Source organism: Oreochromis niloticus, linkage group LG3, assembly GCF_001858045.2.
Source record: "Oreochromis niloticus isolate F11D_XX linkage group LG3, O_niloticus_UMD_NMBU, whole genome shotgun sequence".
Taxonomy (NCBI): domain Eukaryota; kingdom Metazoa; phylum Chordata; class Actinopteri; order Cichliformes; family Cichlidae; genus Oreochromis; species Oreochromis niloticus.
The window spans coordinates 63,536,613-63,556,674 of record NC_031967.2 but is presented as its reverse complement, the minus strand read 5'-3'; the positions used below and the strand labels follow the sequence as shown (position 1 = coordinate 63,556,674).

The 20,062-nt window shown below is 42.4% G+C and overlaps 1 protein-coding gene and 1 pseudogene across 1 annotated transcript; one reads left to right on the top strand and one right to left on the bottom strand.

The window, feature by feature from the left end:
- Nucleotides 1-20,062, bottom strand: part of LOC112846316 (zinc finger protein 85-like) — a 241,768-nt pseudogene that overhangs the window by 38,537 nt on the left and 183,169 nt on the right.
- On the top strand, nucleotides 8,946-10,425 carry LOC109201383 (zinc finger protein 430-like). Its single transcript, XM_025905838.1, has 2 exons — nucleotides 8,946-9,046; nucleotides 9,493-10,425. Exons 1-2 carry the CDS (start codon nucleotides 9,029-9,031, stop codon nucleotides 10,315-10,317), a joined length of 843 nt encoding a protein of 280 aa, XP_025761623.1. The 5' UTR covers nucleotides 8,946-9,028; the 3' UTR covers nucleotides 10,318-10,425.

Below are 20,062 nucleotides of genomic sequence, written 5' to 3'. Positions count from 1 at the left end.
CCCCAGCAGAGATGCTGCCGCCCCAGCAGACCACACCATAAAAGATGGCTGAGGCCACCACAGAGTCATAGAAGGTCTTCAGGAGTGGGCCCTCCACTCCAAACGACCTGAGTCTCTGCAGCAGGTACAGCCTGCTCTGCCCTTTCCTGTAGAGGGCGTCTGAGTTATGAGTCCAGTCCAGTTTGCTGTTCAGATGAACACCAAGGTACCTGTAGCTGTCCACAGCCTTGATGTCCATACCTTGGATGTTCAGTGGTTGCAGTGGAGGATGTTTGTGCCTGCGGAAGTCTACCACCAGCTCCTTGGTTTTACTGGCATTGATCTGGAGGTAGTTCAGCTGGCACTAGTCCACAAAGTCCTGAGTCAGTCCTCTGTACTCCTTGTCGTCCCCATCAGTGATGAGGCCGACTATTGCAGAGTCATCAGAGAACTTCTGCAGGAAGCACTGGGTGGAGTTGTGGGAGAAGTCTGCAGTGTAGATGGTGAAGAGGAACGGAGCCAGAACCGTTCCCTGTGGGGCCCCCATACTGCAGATGACCCTGTCCGACACACAGCCCTGAGTCCTCACATACTGTGGTCGGTTGGTGACGTAGTCCAAAATCCAGGTAGTGAGGTGATGGTCCACTCCTGAGTTCTCCAGCTTGTCCTTCAGAACCGTGGGAAGAATAGTGTTAAAGGCACTGGAGAAATCAAAGAACATGATTCTCACAGTGCTCCCAGTGGTGTCCAGGTGAGCGAGGGAACGAATCAGGAGGTGAATGACGGCATCATCCGCTCCAATGCCAGGCTGGTAGGCAAACTGAAGTGGGTCCAGTGATGAGCTCACAAGGCGCCGAAGCTGAGCCAGGACCAACCGCTCCAGGGTCTTCATCAGGTGGGATGTCAGAGCCACCGGCCTGTAGCTGTTGAGGTCCTTGGGGCGTGAAGTCTTTGGCACTGGTACAACACACGAGGTTTTCCAGAGCTGTGGGACTCTTCCCAGCCTCAGGCTCAGGTTGAAGAGGTGCTCGATCATCCCACACAGTTGGTCTGCGCAGGACCAGATGACTCTTGAGCTGATGCCATCTGGACCCGCTGCCTTCTTGGCTTTAATCCTCCTCAGTTCCCTCCTAACCTGGGTGGTTGAGAGAGACCATCAGACTATTCTTCATTCTATCAGAAACAGTTATCACAGCTCGTACATTTTCTTTTTCAGAATCAGAATACTTTATTAATCCCAAAGGAAATTAGGGTTACAGCAGGCAGCACGCTAATGGTGCATGCGCACTTACAGAGGAACCTTCTGACCAACTTCACACAAACATCACATTGGGGAGACATGTCAGAGAGGTAGGCTGATAGGAAAAAAAACAACGAAAATACATAACATGAGGACAGAGGAGGAGAAAAAAACGCCACACAGACTGAGCTCCTAGTGGGAGAACAGTTTGATAACAGAAAAACACCTCAGCACAAAAAACACATGACTATCAATACACCATAGAAACACAAGACAAGCAAAAGGGGTGGGTAAAAGGGTAAGAGAGAGCCGGTGTAGAGAGCGCATCCGGTCCTGCAGCATGTCTGCGATGGTCCAGTCAACCCGCCGGTAGGGCACAAGCATCGAAGGCATTTGGAAAGGGAGGGGGGATCAGTGTGTGCATATCAGTGTGTGTGTGTGTGTGTGTGTGTGTGTGTGTCCAGAGTTCAGCTGACACAGTGTCCTTCGCCGCGCCAGGCTTAGTAAACAGTCTTCCAGCCAACTCAGGTGGCCTTGCATGGAATGGGGGGAACAGTCTAAACACAGTCGTTATCAGGGAGTTTTGTTCAGCTCCAGCCTTGAGACCGCAGCTGGCACCGAAGGGGTCTCCGCATGAAGTGATGGTGGTTTTTACTTTAGTGCGAACAACTCATATGAATTTCAAAGCTGTTCTAACAGTCCAACACTGGTCTCTCAATCTCCCGTTGGAGAGCTGTGAGCTTTCTATGATGTTATCAAACTTACATTCCGTGATGTTGTCATTCTTGTGCTCAAAGAGCAGGTTCTGAGAACTCACGACCGCAGTGCACTTCCCAAGATGTGATCCCATTTCGCTCAAAGGTGTTATTCCGAGCAAGCCCCTCCAGATGTAATCCAGTTTTTCACTCAGAGGTCTTGTTCTGAGTATTCACGGCAGCCGTGTGGTTCCCCAAGATCTTATCCGTGCTGCACTCAATGAGCCCATTTTGAGAAACTCACGCCTTGTCCCATCATTTCAATCCCAGCGGGCAGCCTTGTGGGGGTTTGAACAGCCGGTTCCGCTTCCTTAATTCTTCGATAAGTCAGGGCCAAGCCAGCTCCGATCAGCAAGAACCCTGTTATCATGGTTCTGAATAGGTAGATATCTTCAGCAGTCAGGCTCACCCGAGCCCAGACTTCTCGTTGAGAAGGGGTGTCAAATGCATTCAGAGACCAGTTGATCAAATCCATAATTCCTCTTTTAAGTTTTAGAGAACAGACTGTGAGAGAGTGTTCCAGGGAAAAGTAAATAAAAACACAAGAAAAGACAGGGCAGTGTTTTGGAAATGACAGTCTTCATTACAAAGCTTTCTTCGTTATTAATTAGCATACATGTTTTTATTGAACATTTGAAGAACTAGCAAAAAAACCAGAAACTCTTGTGGAGGACATAAAGTCAGAGATAGAAAAGACAAGGAGCAGGTGCATCTAGTGCAGGTAGAGCTGCTGCAAAAAACCACAGAGCTCAGCAGCCAGCGCAACAAATTCTGAATCCTTTGCTTTTAGTTAGCAGTTAGCATTAGCAGCACATCCTGTGTCGGATGTGAAAGGACCTTTATGCTGCGCACTGTGACTCACAGCAATGGTCCCGGGTCAGCCCTGACTTTGTGTTAAACTAATCCTAAAGTAATAATGGTATTTCTAACCACTGATATACCACAACTTTATCCTTTCAACAGCTGCGAACCTAGCTGTTATCGGATATTTATATAGAGATCCTCCAGCTTCAAACTGTATTACCCTTCAAGGACCTGCAGTTCAAAAAAGTGCCCCTCCTACAGCCAAACCCATCTGTTCTCTGATTGGATTGTTACATTTGTGATTGACATGACATTGACCAATCAGATGACAGGAAGAAAAATAGGGTCATAATTTGTGCTTGTGACTTGCAGGGGTTCCACACACAAATCTTTTTTACGCACGCACAAATTCTTTTTACACATACAAATCTTTTTTACACACACACAAATCTTTTTTACACACACAAATCTTTTTTACGCACACACAAATCTTTTATACACATACATATCTTTTTTACACGCACACGAATTCTTTTTACACATACTGTCATGATCCTGGGTCCGTTTGACCCAGCGTTTTGTGTTTTTCTATTTAGTGTGATTTTGGTTCTGTTCTTCCTCTGTTTAGTGTTTACTCTGTTCGGCCCGTGTGTGTCCTTGTATGTGTAGTTCCTGTTTAATTGTGAAGGTCTGTGTCTTATGTCAGTGTGTTCTGTTTATGTTTCCCCTGCCTCGTCAGTTGTGATGTCTTCCAGGTGTGTTTCCCTCCTGTTTGCCTTCCCCTGATTCCTGGCGTGTGTATTTATAGTGTGTGTTACCTCGTCCTCGTGGCTGGTTCGTCTGTGTTGTTTCCCCTCGGTCTCCCTGCGTCTCTCCATGTGTTTTTCCCCGGACCTCCCTGCATCTTCATTACTGGTTTGTTTTGTTAGTTTTACCCAGTTTAGGTTTTCCTGTTGGTGTCACCAGCCATTTCTGTTTATTTGTTCCACTGTTAATAAATTCTCACCTGCACTTGAGCTGCCGCTGCCTGGTCCTAATTTATTTCCACACGGCTTGCACCCGCAAACCGTGACACATACAAATCCTGATTTACAAGTACAAAACTGATTTACAAGTACAAAATATTTATGACCACATTTTGAGCCCATATATGTTCTCCTTCATTTCTGTCAAACAAAGCTGTATGAAACGTTTCCAGCAGTTGTTATCATGATTGCTAGGCAACCTACGCAGCGCGACGGAGACCATCCTATTTCACAAGCCTGGAACTTCCGGCCTTAGCAGTCTTTGGCTGTGTCCCAATTCAGGGTATGCACGCTTGAAGTACACATTTCAAGTGCAATTACGTCACCGCCACGCGACGACGGCTGTCCCAATTCAAAGTGTACTTCAAATGCATACTCCAAATGCGCTGTCGATTTCCCCAAATATCAAGCGTGGTCCGGTGCACGCTTCGTGGCCCCATATGTCCCACAATCCATAGCGCGGCGGTGGGTGTGGATAATTGTGCCGCAAAATATGGCAGAACGGAGCGGCCGAAGAGTGAACTGTCAAAAGTAAGTACTGAATATGATGTCACTTATTTATGTGCGAATGTTTAAGAACATTAAAACATTATTGTTGGCCACATGTCGGCAAAGTTATGTGACATTAGTGATGTTTGTACTTTCAGTGTTTACTTGGTTTTAAAGCCTCTACTTCTAAATACATATATAGTTGACCTTAATCTTACAATGAATGCGATGATTTCATGGATAATTAAAGTCAGTCATATATCCACAAACACAACAAGCTGAAAGTCAGTGATGCTGCTCGGTTTGCAGTCCTGAATATGACGGCACAAGCAGGATTCACTGCACTGTTAATGTTAGCTATGTTATATTGCTGCCTCTGTTCGGTGGTGTCGAGCCAAACGGACTTTAACGTGTGTTTGAACGAGCTGACGGTTCACTCGTTAAGCTGAAAGAAAGATGCTTTAATCACAGGAGTCACACATGTGTCCACTGGACCATCTGGGAACTCTTCTTGTTTAGCACTCGTAATAACACAAACACTAAATCCTCCTTCTCTTGTGCTGTTTTGTAGCAGTGTATACACCTGAGACTGTCACCTGTCTGTCTGTCCTGCACTCTCTCTCTGTTTCTTTCTCTCTGATTGTGGAATAAAAGTATGAACATGTATTTATAAGTTACACTTGTGTTTGAATCCTGCAGCTTATCACACATTTGATTTCCATGTGTGACAACTGCAAGTGTCCAGAGTGAGGACAGACTGAGGGACCCACTGCTGCACATCATCTGTGAGGCTTTGCACCCCTGATGATCCACCAGGACAAACTCAGCAGTGTGTGAGGAGGAGGAGGAGGAAGAGCCAGCAGCAGCTGACAGATGGAGAGAATAGACAGACTGTTCCCTGTTTGTGAAGGACTGCTAGGAAAGTTTAACATAACTAATTGTCTGTCCTGAATCAGTCTTATTAGGTAATGTTCAAATAATGTTATCATTCCAGTGTTTTCAGTGTGGGAGAAAGTACTCAGGGCCTTCAAGTTACACACTATGAAAGGCAGCAACAAGTTTAATATTCAGAAACCTAAAGTATGTATCAGCAGCAGAATGGAGCTAAAAATAAATGTTTGTTTCAGTTCTATGAAGCTTTGAGTATTTTGGATTAGTAGCACTGCTGTGTTTGTTGCATCATATTGCTGTAATTGTTTATATGCTTTATATATTCTGAGGTAAGTTGATCTATAGTGTTACATCATATTCTATAAGGATGTTATGTGTTTGTATACTTTCTGCCCAGTTTGACCCATTTAGCAGAAGTCAGCCTGTTTAAGGCTCTGATATCTATTCTGTATGACTTCAAGCTGTTATGACATGGTCTGATTTTCTCACCCAATAAAGGAATATTTCATATAGCAGTCTGATCTTCATTCTATCAGAAACAGTTATCACAGCTCGTACATTTTCTTTTCACACATATATATAATGTCATGATCCTGAGTCCATGACTCAGCGGTTTTGGGTTTGGTTTATTTATTGTTATTATTTGTGGGCTTTTTGGGATGGTTTGTGTTTTGGGATTGTGATACTGGGTTTCTGGGTTTGTGCTCCCTCTGTTGGTCCCTGGTGTGAGTGTTCCCCCTGTCTCGTCAGGTTAACCAGGTCCAGCTGTGTCTCCCACCTGTGTGTGATTTCCCAGTGTCCCTCTGTGTATTTATTGTGTGTGTTTGCCTTTGTTCCTTGTTGCGTCGTCTGTGTTCATCCTCTGTGTCACCCTGCATGCTCTCCCTGCTGTCCTCCCTGCTGTCCTCCCTCCATGTTCAGGTTTGCTGCTCTTTGGTTTAGTTCTTCCCAGTTTAGTTCACCCGTGGTTCAGTTTTGCCATCTCCACTTTATGTTTGGTATTCTTAATAAATCACCCTCACATCTGAATAAGTACTGCATTTGAGTCCTCCTTTCCTCACCTCACACGGCCGCTGCCCCGAGCCATGACATATAAGCACTGAGCCAAATTTAGTAATGCCAACATATTGAAAGAACAATATTTGTCTCTTATATATAATACATCTGTATATATACTGTCAGAGATACTTGTCTTTGAGTGAAGATTTAAGGTGATAGGACATATAAATAACTGCTACTTGCATCTTTGACCCAGAGTTCAAGCTCATATACATATCTATCTATATATATATATATATATATAGATCTGACAATACATATAATATTGTCCATATTATATTAACATTACCACAGTGACATGACTTTAGTCTCATGAACAACATTAGCTAATTATTATTTACTAACTAATCTTGAAATGACTGTTCAGTACAGAAATGAAGCCCAACTATCATGTTTTACAGTCCTGTGGTCTCAACTAATCAAAGTGATGTCATGACAAAAATGAATGACCAAGAAAACATTTTTTCTCCTTCATTTCTGTCACACAAAGCTGTGTGAAACATTTCTCGCGGTTAGTATCATGGTTGCTAGGCAACCTGAACAGCACGACGAAGGCTAGACCGTCCCATTTCACAAGCCTCGCACTTCCGCACTTCCCGTACTTGTAGTACGCACCGTACGTAGTACGCGTAGTGTGCGTACTTCAAGCGTGCATACCCTGAATTGGGACACAGCCTTTGAGTACGCGGCCCTTGTGAACCGTTAAGGCTGCGTACTTTAAGGCTGCAGAACCTGAATTGGGATACAGCCTAAGGCTGTTCCAATTCTCAGCACCGCTCCTCTCTTTTCCTGAGTCCTTAGCAATTCTCCTTCCCATGATGACGTTTCCATCGAGGCCAAGAAAAAAGAGTTTAATAAAAGGAGATAGGCGCGGGCCGTTTATCAATGCCCAAGTACGCGAGTACGTACTCGCGTTCTCGGTGAGTACGTACTCGCCGAGAACGCACGGGAGTACGTACCCGCCGAGAACGCGAGCACGGACTCGTGGGCCGTCTCTCAATTCTCAAGTACGCGAGCACGGACTCGTGATTTGTACCAGCGTACGTGATGATGTCACAGGTCCGGAGTTTTTACTGCCGTCCCCTCCTAATTTAACTGTGAGTAACATGTTATGAAGCTTAACTTTAATCACAGCCAAACCGGTTTACTCAGGAACAAATAAAACACTGAAATAAACCAAACATTAACATTTAGAAGTGATCTAAGTGACTTATATATCATTTTTAACCTCAGTAGTGAAACCTCTATTAATAAAAATAGTGTACATGTACATACGTGTACATACCTTAATAAAAACAAGCAGGTGAGATGTAAGAAACGCTTTTATTTCTATTCTAGTGGACACTCAATACTATAGACAGCTGCTGGGGTTTCTTTAACCTGAGTAGTGAGAAGACCGCGAGCGGGCGGGGAGGGAGAGCGGGACGATGTGCCGGGAGTCCGCTGTTGAGTTTTGGACGAAATGCATTCTGGGATATATAGCTGTCCCAAGTCTACACCGATGCATGCTCGATAAAACGGGCGGATCGAGAACACATCCGGGACTTTTTCGCGTTCTCGGCGTGATGCGTACTTCGAATTGGAACAGTACTTGGTCTCCGACTGATGACGTATCACGAGTACACGAGAACGCAAGTACGCACAAGTACGCATATTGATAAACGCCCGCGAATTTCGAAATTACACCCCACGTGGTTACGTGTGGAGCTGAGTCACGTGACCGCACAGTAACAAATCACCACAGAGCCAGGAAAAGGGGGCGGAGAAAGTGTGTGTGCAGGAGAGGAGTCGAGCAGAGAGAGCTGCTTTTTCATGAAACGGGAGTAAAGTAGTGAACTTACAGGAACATATACCACTACCAACGTTTGGATCGATATCTGCATCGATCTGCACACCCTTGTCTCCTGGATCGTAGCTGAGATCAGCGTGAACCACGTGGGTCTCTGCTCCCTTATCTGTTTCTTAAGACTTTCAGCTTCATCACGGAGTTTCTCTCGGTTTGTGGGCTCATCTAAAGGTAAGCACCGAGCTAACTTTAATGTGGGTTCAGTTTATGTTGAGTTTAGCTCTGTTGAGAATAATAGATTGCTTGGTATACACTGGAGTTAGACAGACTGTAGAGTTTGTGATTGCTTGCAACATTATAATCTGGCGGTTGCAAGGGGGAAAGAATACATACAGAAAAATAGTCTTTGAATATGAACAAAGGGTGCAGGGCAGGAGAAGAGCCAACCCCCAGGACATGAAGCCACAGGTACAAGCGTGGGGGAGGGCAATCAGCCTTTAGAATAGGACTTCATAGGATGATCTCCAGATGCATCTGTATTTTATTTTCTTCCAGCGCAAATAAAAACGGCTGATTCTTCACCTGGAAGTAAAAGTCTCCAAAAGGTCGCTACCATCAAAAATCCGTGAAATCGGCGAAGTGTGTTCACAGTTTATTGTGAACACGTTGACAGAGTGAGAGACTGTTTGCAGAAAAACACCAACTAATCATTAGCTCAGCATGCTGGGAGAAGCTGAGCGCTCGCTTGCTTGTTCAATTATTTCCATCTTGCTTTGACTGCAGCTGTAACCTGACGTATTCCAGCAGGATTTGTAAAAAGAGTTTTGATAAACACAATGCTGGACAGCAATGCTGTCATGTGTGTGTGTGTATATATATGTATATGTATATATATCTGTGTGTGTGTGTGTCCCAGCTGAGTAACAGGAGTCTGGTGGTGCAACAGAGGAACAATTTCATCCATTTGGACTCAGCTCAGCCACTACAGAGGAAACAATCAATGTCTTCAACACAAAAGGTGAGAAAAATATCACAGTTATCATATTACTGAAACTGTGTGCACAGCTGGTGTGTTTTTAAAAACCCGTTAACAGCAGCTTTATCGTTTGCATCCTGGGCTCATCCATATATACAGAATCTACATTCAAATCAGAAACCACAGAAGTTACAAGAAAATACAAAGATCATATTTTATAAGCACACATTGAAACAACGATATCATCAGTTGAACTTGAAATTTCGTAAAAGATTTTCTTCATTGATCAATATTTCTTCAATAATGTCATTTTAATTATACCTCTCATTGTGTCACATCATTGTAATGTGATACTGCCACCAGAAGGTGGGGGAAACACACCTACAATGTGTTTGTTGACATGTTTGATTCCACTGATGGAGGGAGTTTCAGTTTGTTCCACAACTGCAATTAACTCACTGCCTCTGTTTGTATCTCTGTCACTGCAGGACCAACATGGAGCAAGAAGTCAGCGCTCTCAGGAGGCCGACAAATCTCACAGAAGAAAGCGAGAGAAAACCTACAGCTGTGATGAGTGTGGGAAGGATTTTACCCAGAGTGGACATTTAAAATCACACCAACTCGTCCACAGTGGAGTTAAACCGTACAGCTGTGATGAGTGTGGGAAGTCTTTTGCCCAGGCTGGAAGCTTAAAAACACACCAACTCGTCCACAGTGGAGTTAAACCGTACAGCTGTGATGAGTGTGGGAAGTCTTTTACCCGGACTGGAAGTTTAAAAACACACCAACTCATCCACAGTGGAGTTAAACCTTACAGCTGTGAGTTGTGTGGAAAGTCTTTTGCCCAGGCTGGAAGCTTAAAAACTCACCAACTCATCCACAGTGGAGTTAAACCTTACAGCTGTGAGTTGTGTGGAAAGTCTTTTAACCGGGCTGGAAACTTAAAAACGCACCAACTCATCCACAGTGGAGTTAAAGCTTACAGCTGTGAATTGTGTGGTAAGGCTTTTGTTCTAAATGGCCACTTACAGAAGCATCTAGTTACCCACTCTGGAATTAAGGCGTACAGCTGTGACTTTTGTGGAAAAAGTTTCAGCGAGAAACACTACCGAAATATTCACCTACGGATTCACACTAGAAATGAAGTTTCCTTCTGTGATCAGTGTGGGAAACTGTTTACAACAGATGCACAGTTACAACAACACATGTTTAGCCACACTGAGGAGAGACCTTATAAATGTGACCTGTGTGAGAAGACTTTTAAAACTCCACATCAGCTGAAAAAACACCAACAGATCCACACCAGAAAGTAACTCTACAAGTGCAGTTACTGTGAGGATGTATTTAATTTTATTATCTTGTAATTTTAACCTGAGTGTTTGGAACAAGTCTGATCAGTAAACTTATGGAGTTATACTGAATGAACTGTTTGGAAAAATGAAGACTCATTTTCTCTCAGTAAGCTGAGTGTTATAATGTAAACAGTAAAATGTAATTGGACGTTGGCAGAGATGCTCTTTATTTCAGGTGACGTTCAGGATAAAAACGTTGAAGGAATTCCCTGATTCAGCTGCCGGAATATTACTGTTTTTTTGAGATGTTTTTTTTTCCCCATTTATAGATGATTTCACTGTTTAATGACATTAACATGTTCCTACGTTAATGTTTAAAATCACTTAAAAAAGGTGAGATCCCATGTCAAATTAGCGCAACTAATTGTATTTTCATTACTGGAAATAACCGTATTTGTATGCGGGAGTTATTTTCTGTAATTATACGGTCATATTTTGGCGCCCCAGCTGCCGGAATATCACCGTTTTTTCAAGACGCTTTTTCTAACAGTGTTATTGATTCCCTATAATTCACAGTATTTGCTATGTTGTTCAGATTATTTTATACAGTGTTTGTCATGTCATTTGATTTAGTCAGTGACTGTAATTATTCTGTAACAGCTGATCTCTACCCGAGCAACAGTTTGTGCAGCTCAATCTTCGCAGAACAAGTTTGATCTTATAAACAGCTGCTGAACAGAAAGATGAAACGAATATATATAATATTATATATATATAATCTTGTACGTTGAATTCTTGCACAGTGTAAAGAAGCTGTACTGTAACACTAATTTAAGTTGATGTTAAGTTTGTAATACTGTTTTAAATGGTGTTAATCAATCCTGTGAAAAATGAATGAAGATGAACAAACACTGTAGATCACAGAGTCGCTGACAGAGAGCTCAGAGACACTAACACGGTCTGAACAGGTTTGATGAAATGAAAAATTAAGTCTTGTAAAACCTTCTAATAACCATCTCTAATAAATGTAAACACACAATGTAACGAGTTATCAATCTGCCTACTTATACAGTACATGCTTTCATAAACAACATCTGTGAGGATTATCTGAATGTTTTTGTAAAAGATCTTGTTTCTAAACCAACTATTTGTGAAGAAGTAAATTTCCTTCTAGTTTCTCATTCGCTGGCAAAATTCAGTTCAACAGGGCTGGAGCCGATCCCAGCTGTCACTGAGTGTGAGGTTTAGTCCACCAGGACAGGACCAACAGCAAACATTAATAAATAGAGTTAATGTTTGTTGTCTATGAATTCTGATTTTATTGTTTAATAATAACTTTGAACTTAAGGTAAATAGCAATTCATCATTTATTAATAATGGTTATTACAAAGTGTTACCTAAAACTAAAGTTGGGACATATTTGAACGCTAAAGCTGAATCTCGCTTTTTTTCCACATTCTGAAAGTCAACACTAACGGTTTGTAATAGCAGCAGGAGTCTCACAGTTATCTGTATGAAGCCCTGAGATGCCTGAAACAGGCTGATGTCCAACAGAATACTGAGCCTTTTGTATATTTTCTGTAGGTCAAGAAAACAACAGCAGCAACAAGAAGCACAGCAGTACAACAGATCCATCCTCCTTCTTCCCCCCATTCTTCTCTTGTCCTCGTGTCTGACCTGCAGGTGAGAAACAGGTGTGAGGTGTCAGCTGTCAGGTAGGTGATGAGTGAAGAACAGAACAGAATCCATTTCCTCTTCAAACTGCTGTCAGACATTATCTACTGCACTCTGATCACATCACTCAGACCAGCTGCTTTCTACAAAGTCTCATCAACAACATCTTTAGAAACAAACATCAACAACCAGGAAGCAGCTTCACCTCTGATCACACACACACTCAACTCTACTCACTCACCTGGAGGAACAACACTCAGTGTTATGTTATTGATGGGCTTCAATGAGCATTTCTCTGCTATGTGAAATGCTGTAATTGTTTATATGCTTTATATATTCTGAGCTAAGTTGATCTATAGTGTTACATCATATTCTATAAGGATGTTATGTGTTTGTGTACTTTCTGCCCAGTTTGACCCATTTAGCAGAAGTCAGCCTGTTTAAGGCTCTGATATCTATTCTGTATGACTTAAAGCAGTTATGACATGGTCTGATTTTCTCACCCAATAAAGGAATATTTCATATATCAGTCTGATCTTCATTCTATCAGAAACAGTTTTCACAGCTCGTACATTTTCTTTTTATACATATATGTAAGCATTGAGCCAAATTTAGTAATGCCAACATACTGAAGGAACAATATTTGTCTGTTATATATAATACATCTACATATACACTGTCAAAGAAACTTGTCTTTGAGTGAAGATTTAAGGTGATAGGAAATATAATTAACTGCAACTTTAATCTTTGACACAGAGTTCAAGTCAAGTTCACTGCTGTAATAACTAATAATGTTTAATATAATAGCTTTAATATTGGCCATATTATATTTACATTACCAAAGTGAGATGACTTTAGTCTCAGGAACAACATTGCCTAATTGTTATTTACTAGCTAATCTTAAAATGACTGTTCAGTACAGAAATGAAGCCGAACAATCATGTTTTACAGTCCTGTGGTCTCAGCCTCAAATACTTATTAAATCACACAAAGCTCATGTAGAAACAAATGTACAAAATATGTTCTCCTTCATTTCCGTCAAACAAAGCTGGATGAAACGTTTCCAGCTGTTAGTATGATGGTTGCTAGGCAACCTGGGCAGCGCGACGGGAGACCGTCCCATTTCACAAGCCTCGCACTTCCGGCCTTAGCGGTCTTTGAGTACGCGGCCCTTGAGGACCGTTAAGGCTGCGTACTTTGAGGCTGCAGAACCTGAATTGGGATACAGCCTTTTGCTCCACATCCTGCCAGAAGCAACCAGGACAGGTGAGTACTGTTACCAGTTCTCTTTTTGCACATATGTTTTCTGACACAGATAGGATGGCCAGTCCCCTTGTCTCTTCACCTTTACAAGCTGTTGCCTAAATCACATAAACCTAATAAAAATCCATAAGAACAACTGTGTGATTTTCCTTTAATATACCTTTTAGATTCCAAGCACTTAACTAATGAAAATACAAACGAGGTAATGGAACCCCTGGTCTCCATTACAGCAGTGTAGAAAAACAAAAACAAAAAAAAACTAAACTTCTGAGCAAGCACAGAGCACGCTGCCACGGGAATGTGAAATTCACCGAGAAACACCCAGAATCCCACACCTGCAGCAGGGCAAACCTCCACCCACACCACTCCTGCTAAACAGGTGACAATAGATTTAAGAGTGACAGGACTTTGTGCCACTGAATCTTTGGTTTTATTTATTTTCTGATGTGTTTTACTTGCATCTATTTGAAAGAGTGAGTATAAACAAAAAATATTTCATTTTATATGCTGTATATATTTTTCTGTCGACCAAGATGGCGGCGCGTGAACAACGCGAGGCTCAGTGTCTCTCCAGAATATGCTATTTAGCGGTTTTTTATCTACTTTTAACCGGATTATTCATCCAGAATTGCTGTGCGTTGCTGACCTACAGCAGACAAGAGCTTCTGGACATCTGGACTCATAACTCCAACAGTTTTATCGCCGATCTCCGACTCATCCCAGAGATCTCCAGAACACCGGAGGCTGCCCACTCTCCCCTGCCGGGCGGAAGTGCACGCAGACGGCGCCGAGAACGTAAACAAAGGCGAGGTAGGCGCGGAGGGCTACGGGCTAAGCTAAAGCTAACACCACATCGGCTGCCTTTACCCAGTATTTTCCTCACCAATGTCCGTTCTCTGGCAAACAAAATGGATGAGATACGGCTCTCCATCACTAACAACAGACGGATTATGGACTCAAATGTCATGTTTTTCACCGAAACATAGTTGAACAACAGCTGCCCGGACAATGCTATCGAGTTAGCAGGACGCCACACACACCGAGCCGACAGGCTAGCAGATGACTCCGGCAAGACCAGAGGTGGAGGTTTGTGCATTTATATTAACAATGCTTGGTGCATGAACTCCACTACTACTGAGAGTCACTGCTCACCTAATGCGGAGTTTTTAATGGTTAAATGCAGACCTTATTATCTCCCCAGAGAACTCACTTCGATCATACTCACTGCAGTATATATCCCCCCCGACGCTAATGCTAGGTTGGCCATAAAAGAACTTTCTGCAGCCATTAACAAACACCAGGATAAACACCCCGAGGCTGCTTTTATTGTTGCTGGCGACTTCAACCACACCAACTTAAAGACAGTCCTCCCCAGATTCCACCAACATGTCTCCTGCCACACCAGAGGAGACAAGACTTTAGACCATGTTTATTCCAACTTGGCTGGAGCCTACAAAGCAACACCCCTCCCCCACATTGGACAATCGGACCATCTCTCCCTGTTCCTCACACCTAGGTATTCACCACTCATCCAACGTGTGAAACCTACTGTGAGGACAATTAAAGTGTGGCCAGAGGGGACAGACGCAGTGCTCCAGGACAGATTTAAAAACACAGACTGGAATATGTTCACCCACACAGACCTGGACCAGTACGCCTCATCTGTACTGGATTACATCTCCGAAACCACAGACAGTGTCACCACCCAGAAACGGATCACCATGTACCCCAACCAGAAGCCTTGGATGAACCGGGATGTTCGTCTCCTCCTGAAGGCCCGCAACACTGCTTTTAGGTCAGGAGATGCACACGCCTACAGTACAGCCAGGGCTAATCTAAAGAAGGGCATCAAAAAAGCCAAACACCACTACAAAAAGAAGGTAGAAGAACACTTCTCCAACTCCAACCCCCGACGCATGTGGCAAGGACTCCAGACCATAGGACCATCAAACCCTCCCCCACACCCTCTGATGTCTCCTTCCTCAACGAGCTCAACAACTTTTATGCTCGTTTTGAGCGAGGGAACCCCACGACCACAACCAAAACAGACACGACGCCAGACCACCAACCTCTGACTCTCTCCCCCACCGATGTAGGAGCGGTGCTGAGCAGGATCAATGTCCACAAGGCTGCAGGTCCTGATGGCATCCCCGGGCGTGTTCTCAGAGCGTGTTCTGGGGAGCTTGCAGGAGTCCTGACAGACATATTCAACCTGTCCTTGGCCCACGCTGTGGTACCGGCCTGCTTCAAAACCACCTCCATCGTCCCGATACCCAAAAACTCCAACCCATCTAGCCTCAATGACTACCGCCCAGTAGCACTCACCCCCATCATCACTAAGTGCTTAGAGCAGCTGGTCTTAGCACACTTCAAATCCTGTCTCCCCCCCACCCTCGACCCCCACCAATTTGCATACCGCCAGAACAGGAGCACAGAGGATGCAGTCTCCATCGCACTGCACTCTGTCCTCTCACACCTGGACAACAACAACACCTACGCCAGAATGCTGTTTATAGACTTCAGTTCAGCATTCAACACAATCCACCCCTCACAACTCATCAGGAAACTGACAGACCTGGGCATCAGTTCCCTCATCTGCAAATGGTTACTGGACTTCCTGACCAACCGCCCTCAACATGTCCGACTGGATAACCGCTGCTCATCAACAATCACAATGAACACCGGGGTACCACAAGGCTGTGTGATGAGCCCTTTCCTCTACTCCCTCTTCACCCACGACTGCAGACCTGCTGATGGTTCTAACACCATCATTAAGTTTGCAGATGACACCACGGTGATTGGCCTCATCAGCGACAACGATGAGACCGCCTACAGGGAGGAGGTGGATCATCTGGCTGAGTGGTGCGACACAAACAACCTGCTGCTTAACACCGAGAAGACCAAGGAGCTCATCGTGGACTACAGGAGGAATGCTGACCCACATCCACCCATCCACATTAAGGGGACGGCTGTGGAGCGTGTGAGCAGCTTCAAGTTCCTGGGAGTCCACATCTCCGAGGATCTCACCTGGACAACCAACTGCTCCAAGCTGGTCAAGAAGGCTCACCAGCGCCTCTTCTTCTTGAGGACTCTGAGGAAGAACCACCTGTCCTCAGACATCCTGGTGAACTTCTACCGCTGCACCATCGAGAGCATCCTGACCAACTGTATAACAGTCTGGTACGGGAACTGCTCTGCCTCAGACCGGAAGGCGTTGCAGAGGGTCGCGAAAACTGCCCAGCGCATCGCCGGAGCACCACTTCCTGCCATAAAGGACATCTACAGGAAGCGGTGTCTGAAAAGGGCTGGGAAAATCATCAGAGACCCCAGTCACCCATCACATGGACTCTTCACCCTCCTGCCCTCTGGGAGGCGCTACAGGAGCCTCCGGACTAAAACCACCAGGTACCGGAACAGCTTCTTCCCCACAGCTGTCAGACTCCTGAACTCTGCCTCCTGACATCTGACCCACGTTAAACTCATGGACTGAACATACACACACCCACAACCACTAGCACTTTATCACTATCACAATTATCCTAACTGCACTACTGTATAGTTCTGTGTGAATATCATTCTGTACATATGATAATTTTTCAATCCTACAACTGTTTATAACTTGCATAGTTCACATTTCTGTATAACTGTATATCTCAGATTTCTGTATAGTTTTTATTTCATATTTATATCCTGTTCATAGCCTGTACATAGCTTGTACTCACTACAGCCTGTACATACTTATAGTTATAGAATATTCATAACATACTTCACACCGTGTACATTATAACATACCATAATAGACCCATTTCTGTAATATACTTACACATCTATATTATTGCTAATATATATTGTAATATATCTATATCGCGGCTAAAGCACTTCTGGATGGATGCAAACTGCATTTCGTTGCCCTGTACCTGTGACATGTGCAATGACAATAAAGTTGAATTCTATTCTATTCTATTCTATATGCAGAAAATAGGTTTAAATGTTCAACAATTTTTTCAAGTCAAAGACTGTTGTGTATAATTTAATTTTTGCTTGATGCACAAAGTTAAAAGATTAAAACTAATAAAACAAATATTTAAAAGAGAGTCTTTCATTTGATTATATTTTAAATGATGGATTATGCATAAAAAATAGAATTGGGCTGAAAGTCCACAGCTTCTTTTATCTATTCAGGTTGTGTATCATGTTTTCAAAAAGTAACTAAGTAACTAATTACTTTTGAAAATAAGTATCAAAATCAGTAAAGTAATGGGATTACTTTTTTGGAGAAGTAATCAGTAATTAATTACTAATTACTTTTTTCAAGTAACTTGACCAACACTTCTAATAGCCACACAGGTTTAAAGCTGGTTTTTGGAATCAGTCAGTTTAATTTTCCCTCAAAGTTCAGATGTATTTAGTTGTCAAAGCAGATTAGAAAGAAAAGCGTCTGGACTTCTGTAAGTTGCTTGAAGAAGTTTCACCTCTCATCCGAGAAGCTTCTTCAGTTCCAAGAGCAAATGGTAGAGAGTCCCAGATTTTAAGCCCTATGGGAGTGACCCATGAGGGTCATGAACCCCTGTTGATCCTCTACTAAATCACACGAGATAAAGTGTGAAAACAGGTGTAGGTCACAATCAGCCAGGGTTTCGGGTGAGCTCATTGTGAAACCTGGCCCCACCCTATCATGTGATTTCCTGAGGTCAGATGGCCCAGGATGTGAGTGGGCGTTAAGGCGTCTGGGAAGGGATCTCAAATCTGGATTATAGATGGCAGACAGTTTAAGCCAACTCCTCTGTTCAAAGATGGTCGCTCACAGTGGACATAAATGGCTTCTATTACTCCTCTTTCAAACCAATCAAATCTGCCTTCTCTGTCCAAAATGTGAACATTGGCATCCTGAAAAGAGTGACATTTGTCCTTTAGATGCAGAGACTACGATGACCTGGATGACTGAGAACCTTCACAGACTGTGTTTTGCTGATTATTAAGTTTTCTGGGCGTTTGTGTCATCAGGTTTGTTCTACACACCTGCCAATCAAAACTATATGCTGGGGAGTTAGATTTTATTTTTTATTAATTTAAAAAATAGACATTAAATTAAAAAAAAAAAACTAAACGTGGTTTCCGTCTTTATAAAGAAATAACACTGATTATATTTTGATGGGCTAATTCTGACCAATCATGGCATCTTTAAATTATCCTCTGCTGAGCAACCTCTGAACCATGAAGAAACTAACTTCACACTGCTGTAGATGCTGTATCCTATAACACTGGCATGATTGTTTTTACTGTGAGTCTGGAGTTTTAGTTACAGTTCACCTCACCCCTGATGTTTATCACATATTCACAACAGAAGCTTCAGTGAGAACAAAACAGGAAAGAAAAAAACGAATCTGTCGTGAAAACGGTTAAGAAATAGATCAGCTGTAATTAATGGCTGTGCGCAGTCAGGCCACTGTTTGGATTTGGTGCCATATAAATAAAACTTAATTGAATTTCACTTTCTTTTGGTAGCTTTCATTATAAACCTGTTCACTCATTAAAATATAAAAATTTAAAGTGAAGTTTTGAAAATGGAAAATAATTGGATTTAACTTTACAGTTAGTTTGGCCATTCACACATTTTATAATGCAAATCACTAAAACAATTTCCAGTTAACAGTTCTTCATTTATCCATTTTAGTCTAATAAACAGATATAATTTAAGAGAAAAATAAATACAGTATACATAATATTTTTGCACACAAGCTTCCTGATAGATCCTAAACCAGGTGTAAAGGCTATTGGAGAACTTCATTCTCATTTAGCCCATTGTTCGCTTGGTTGTTACTTCTTCAGACTTGTTTGAATTATGAGAACATCCTTCATTTAGTTTTCAACTTAATATTTTGATATATTCTTTAGATTTCTTTCTTATATTATGAAAAGTCTTCAGCGATCCATATTTCTCTATACTTTACATAAGTGATTAACATATACTTCTACCTAGTTTTTCTTCTTTTAAGAGCTCTGCAGGTTTATAAAGGTTTCAGAGTTGTTCTTTGGTCATGAAGGGCCACACACTGGATCTTGGTTTCTCCCTGGGTTTAAATATAAATGAGGTGTTTTCTTGTTTTATGACAGGTGGTCTATATGTCTATGTATAGAGTTATGAAAAAAAATCAATTTGTACTGCTTTTTGGTCAACCTGTGTTAAATTGACTTGACAATAGTGTTTAACTATTGTCAGTCATAGGACAGCCATTATACTGTAACACCCAGTTTTACCAGTAGAGCGCAGCCGATTTTAATTTTGATTCATGGCCATTTCAAACTTCAAAGGTTTAACAGGAGCTCTGAGCTGGTTCAGGAGACGCGAGCCAGAGTCACATGTTCATGAGATTTTGTTTTATCAGACACTTCAGTTATGTTTTCTTCCTAAACTACTGAATAAGACACGATGAATGTGTCCAAAGGGGAGGAGCAATAATTAAAATACAAAGCTTTGTGAAAACTAAAGTCAACTATTCAAGAACACTGGTCACCTGTCCTTGCCGTAGGTTTATCACCTCCTGTTTATGTAATTTAATGAAGCACAACTGTAAAATGCCACTGTTATTTTAATTAAAAAAATGTTTATTTCCTGTACCCAAGTTGCTTTAATAAAAAAAAATAAGAGTTTGCAAAACACAGAAAACTACAAAATGAGCAAACATCCAATGTAACTACTAACAAAGAATTATCTTTATATTTTTAGAAAAAAATAAAACAGTTACTTAATAAAATTCAACGTTTTTTGCCATGTCAGCAGCTGCCAGTTGTTTTTTTGAGTGACAAACAGCTTAAACTCTTCAGTCTC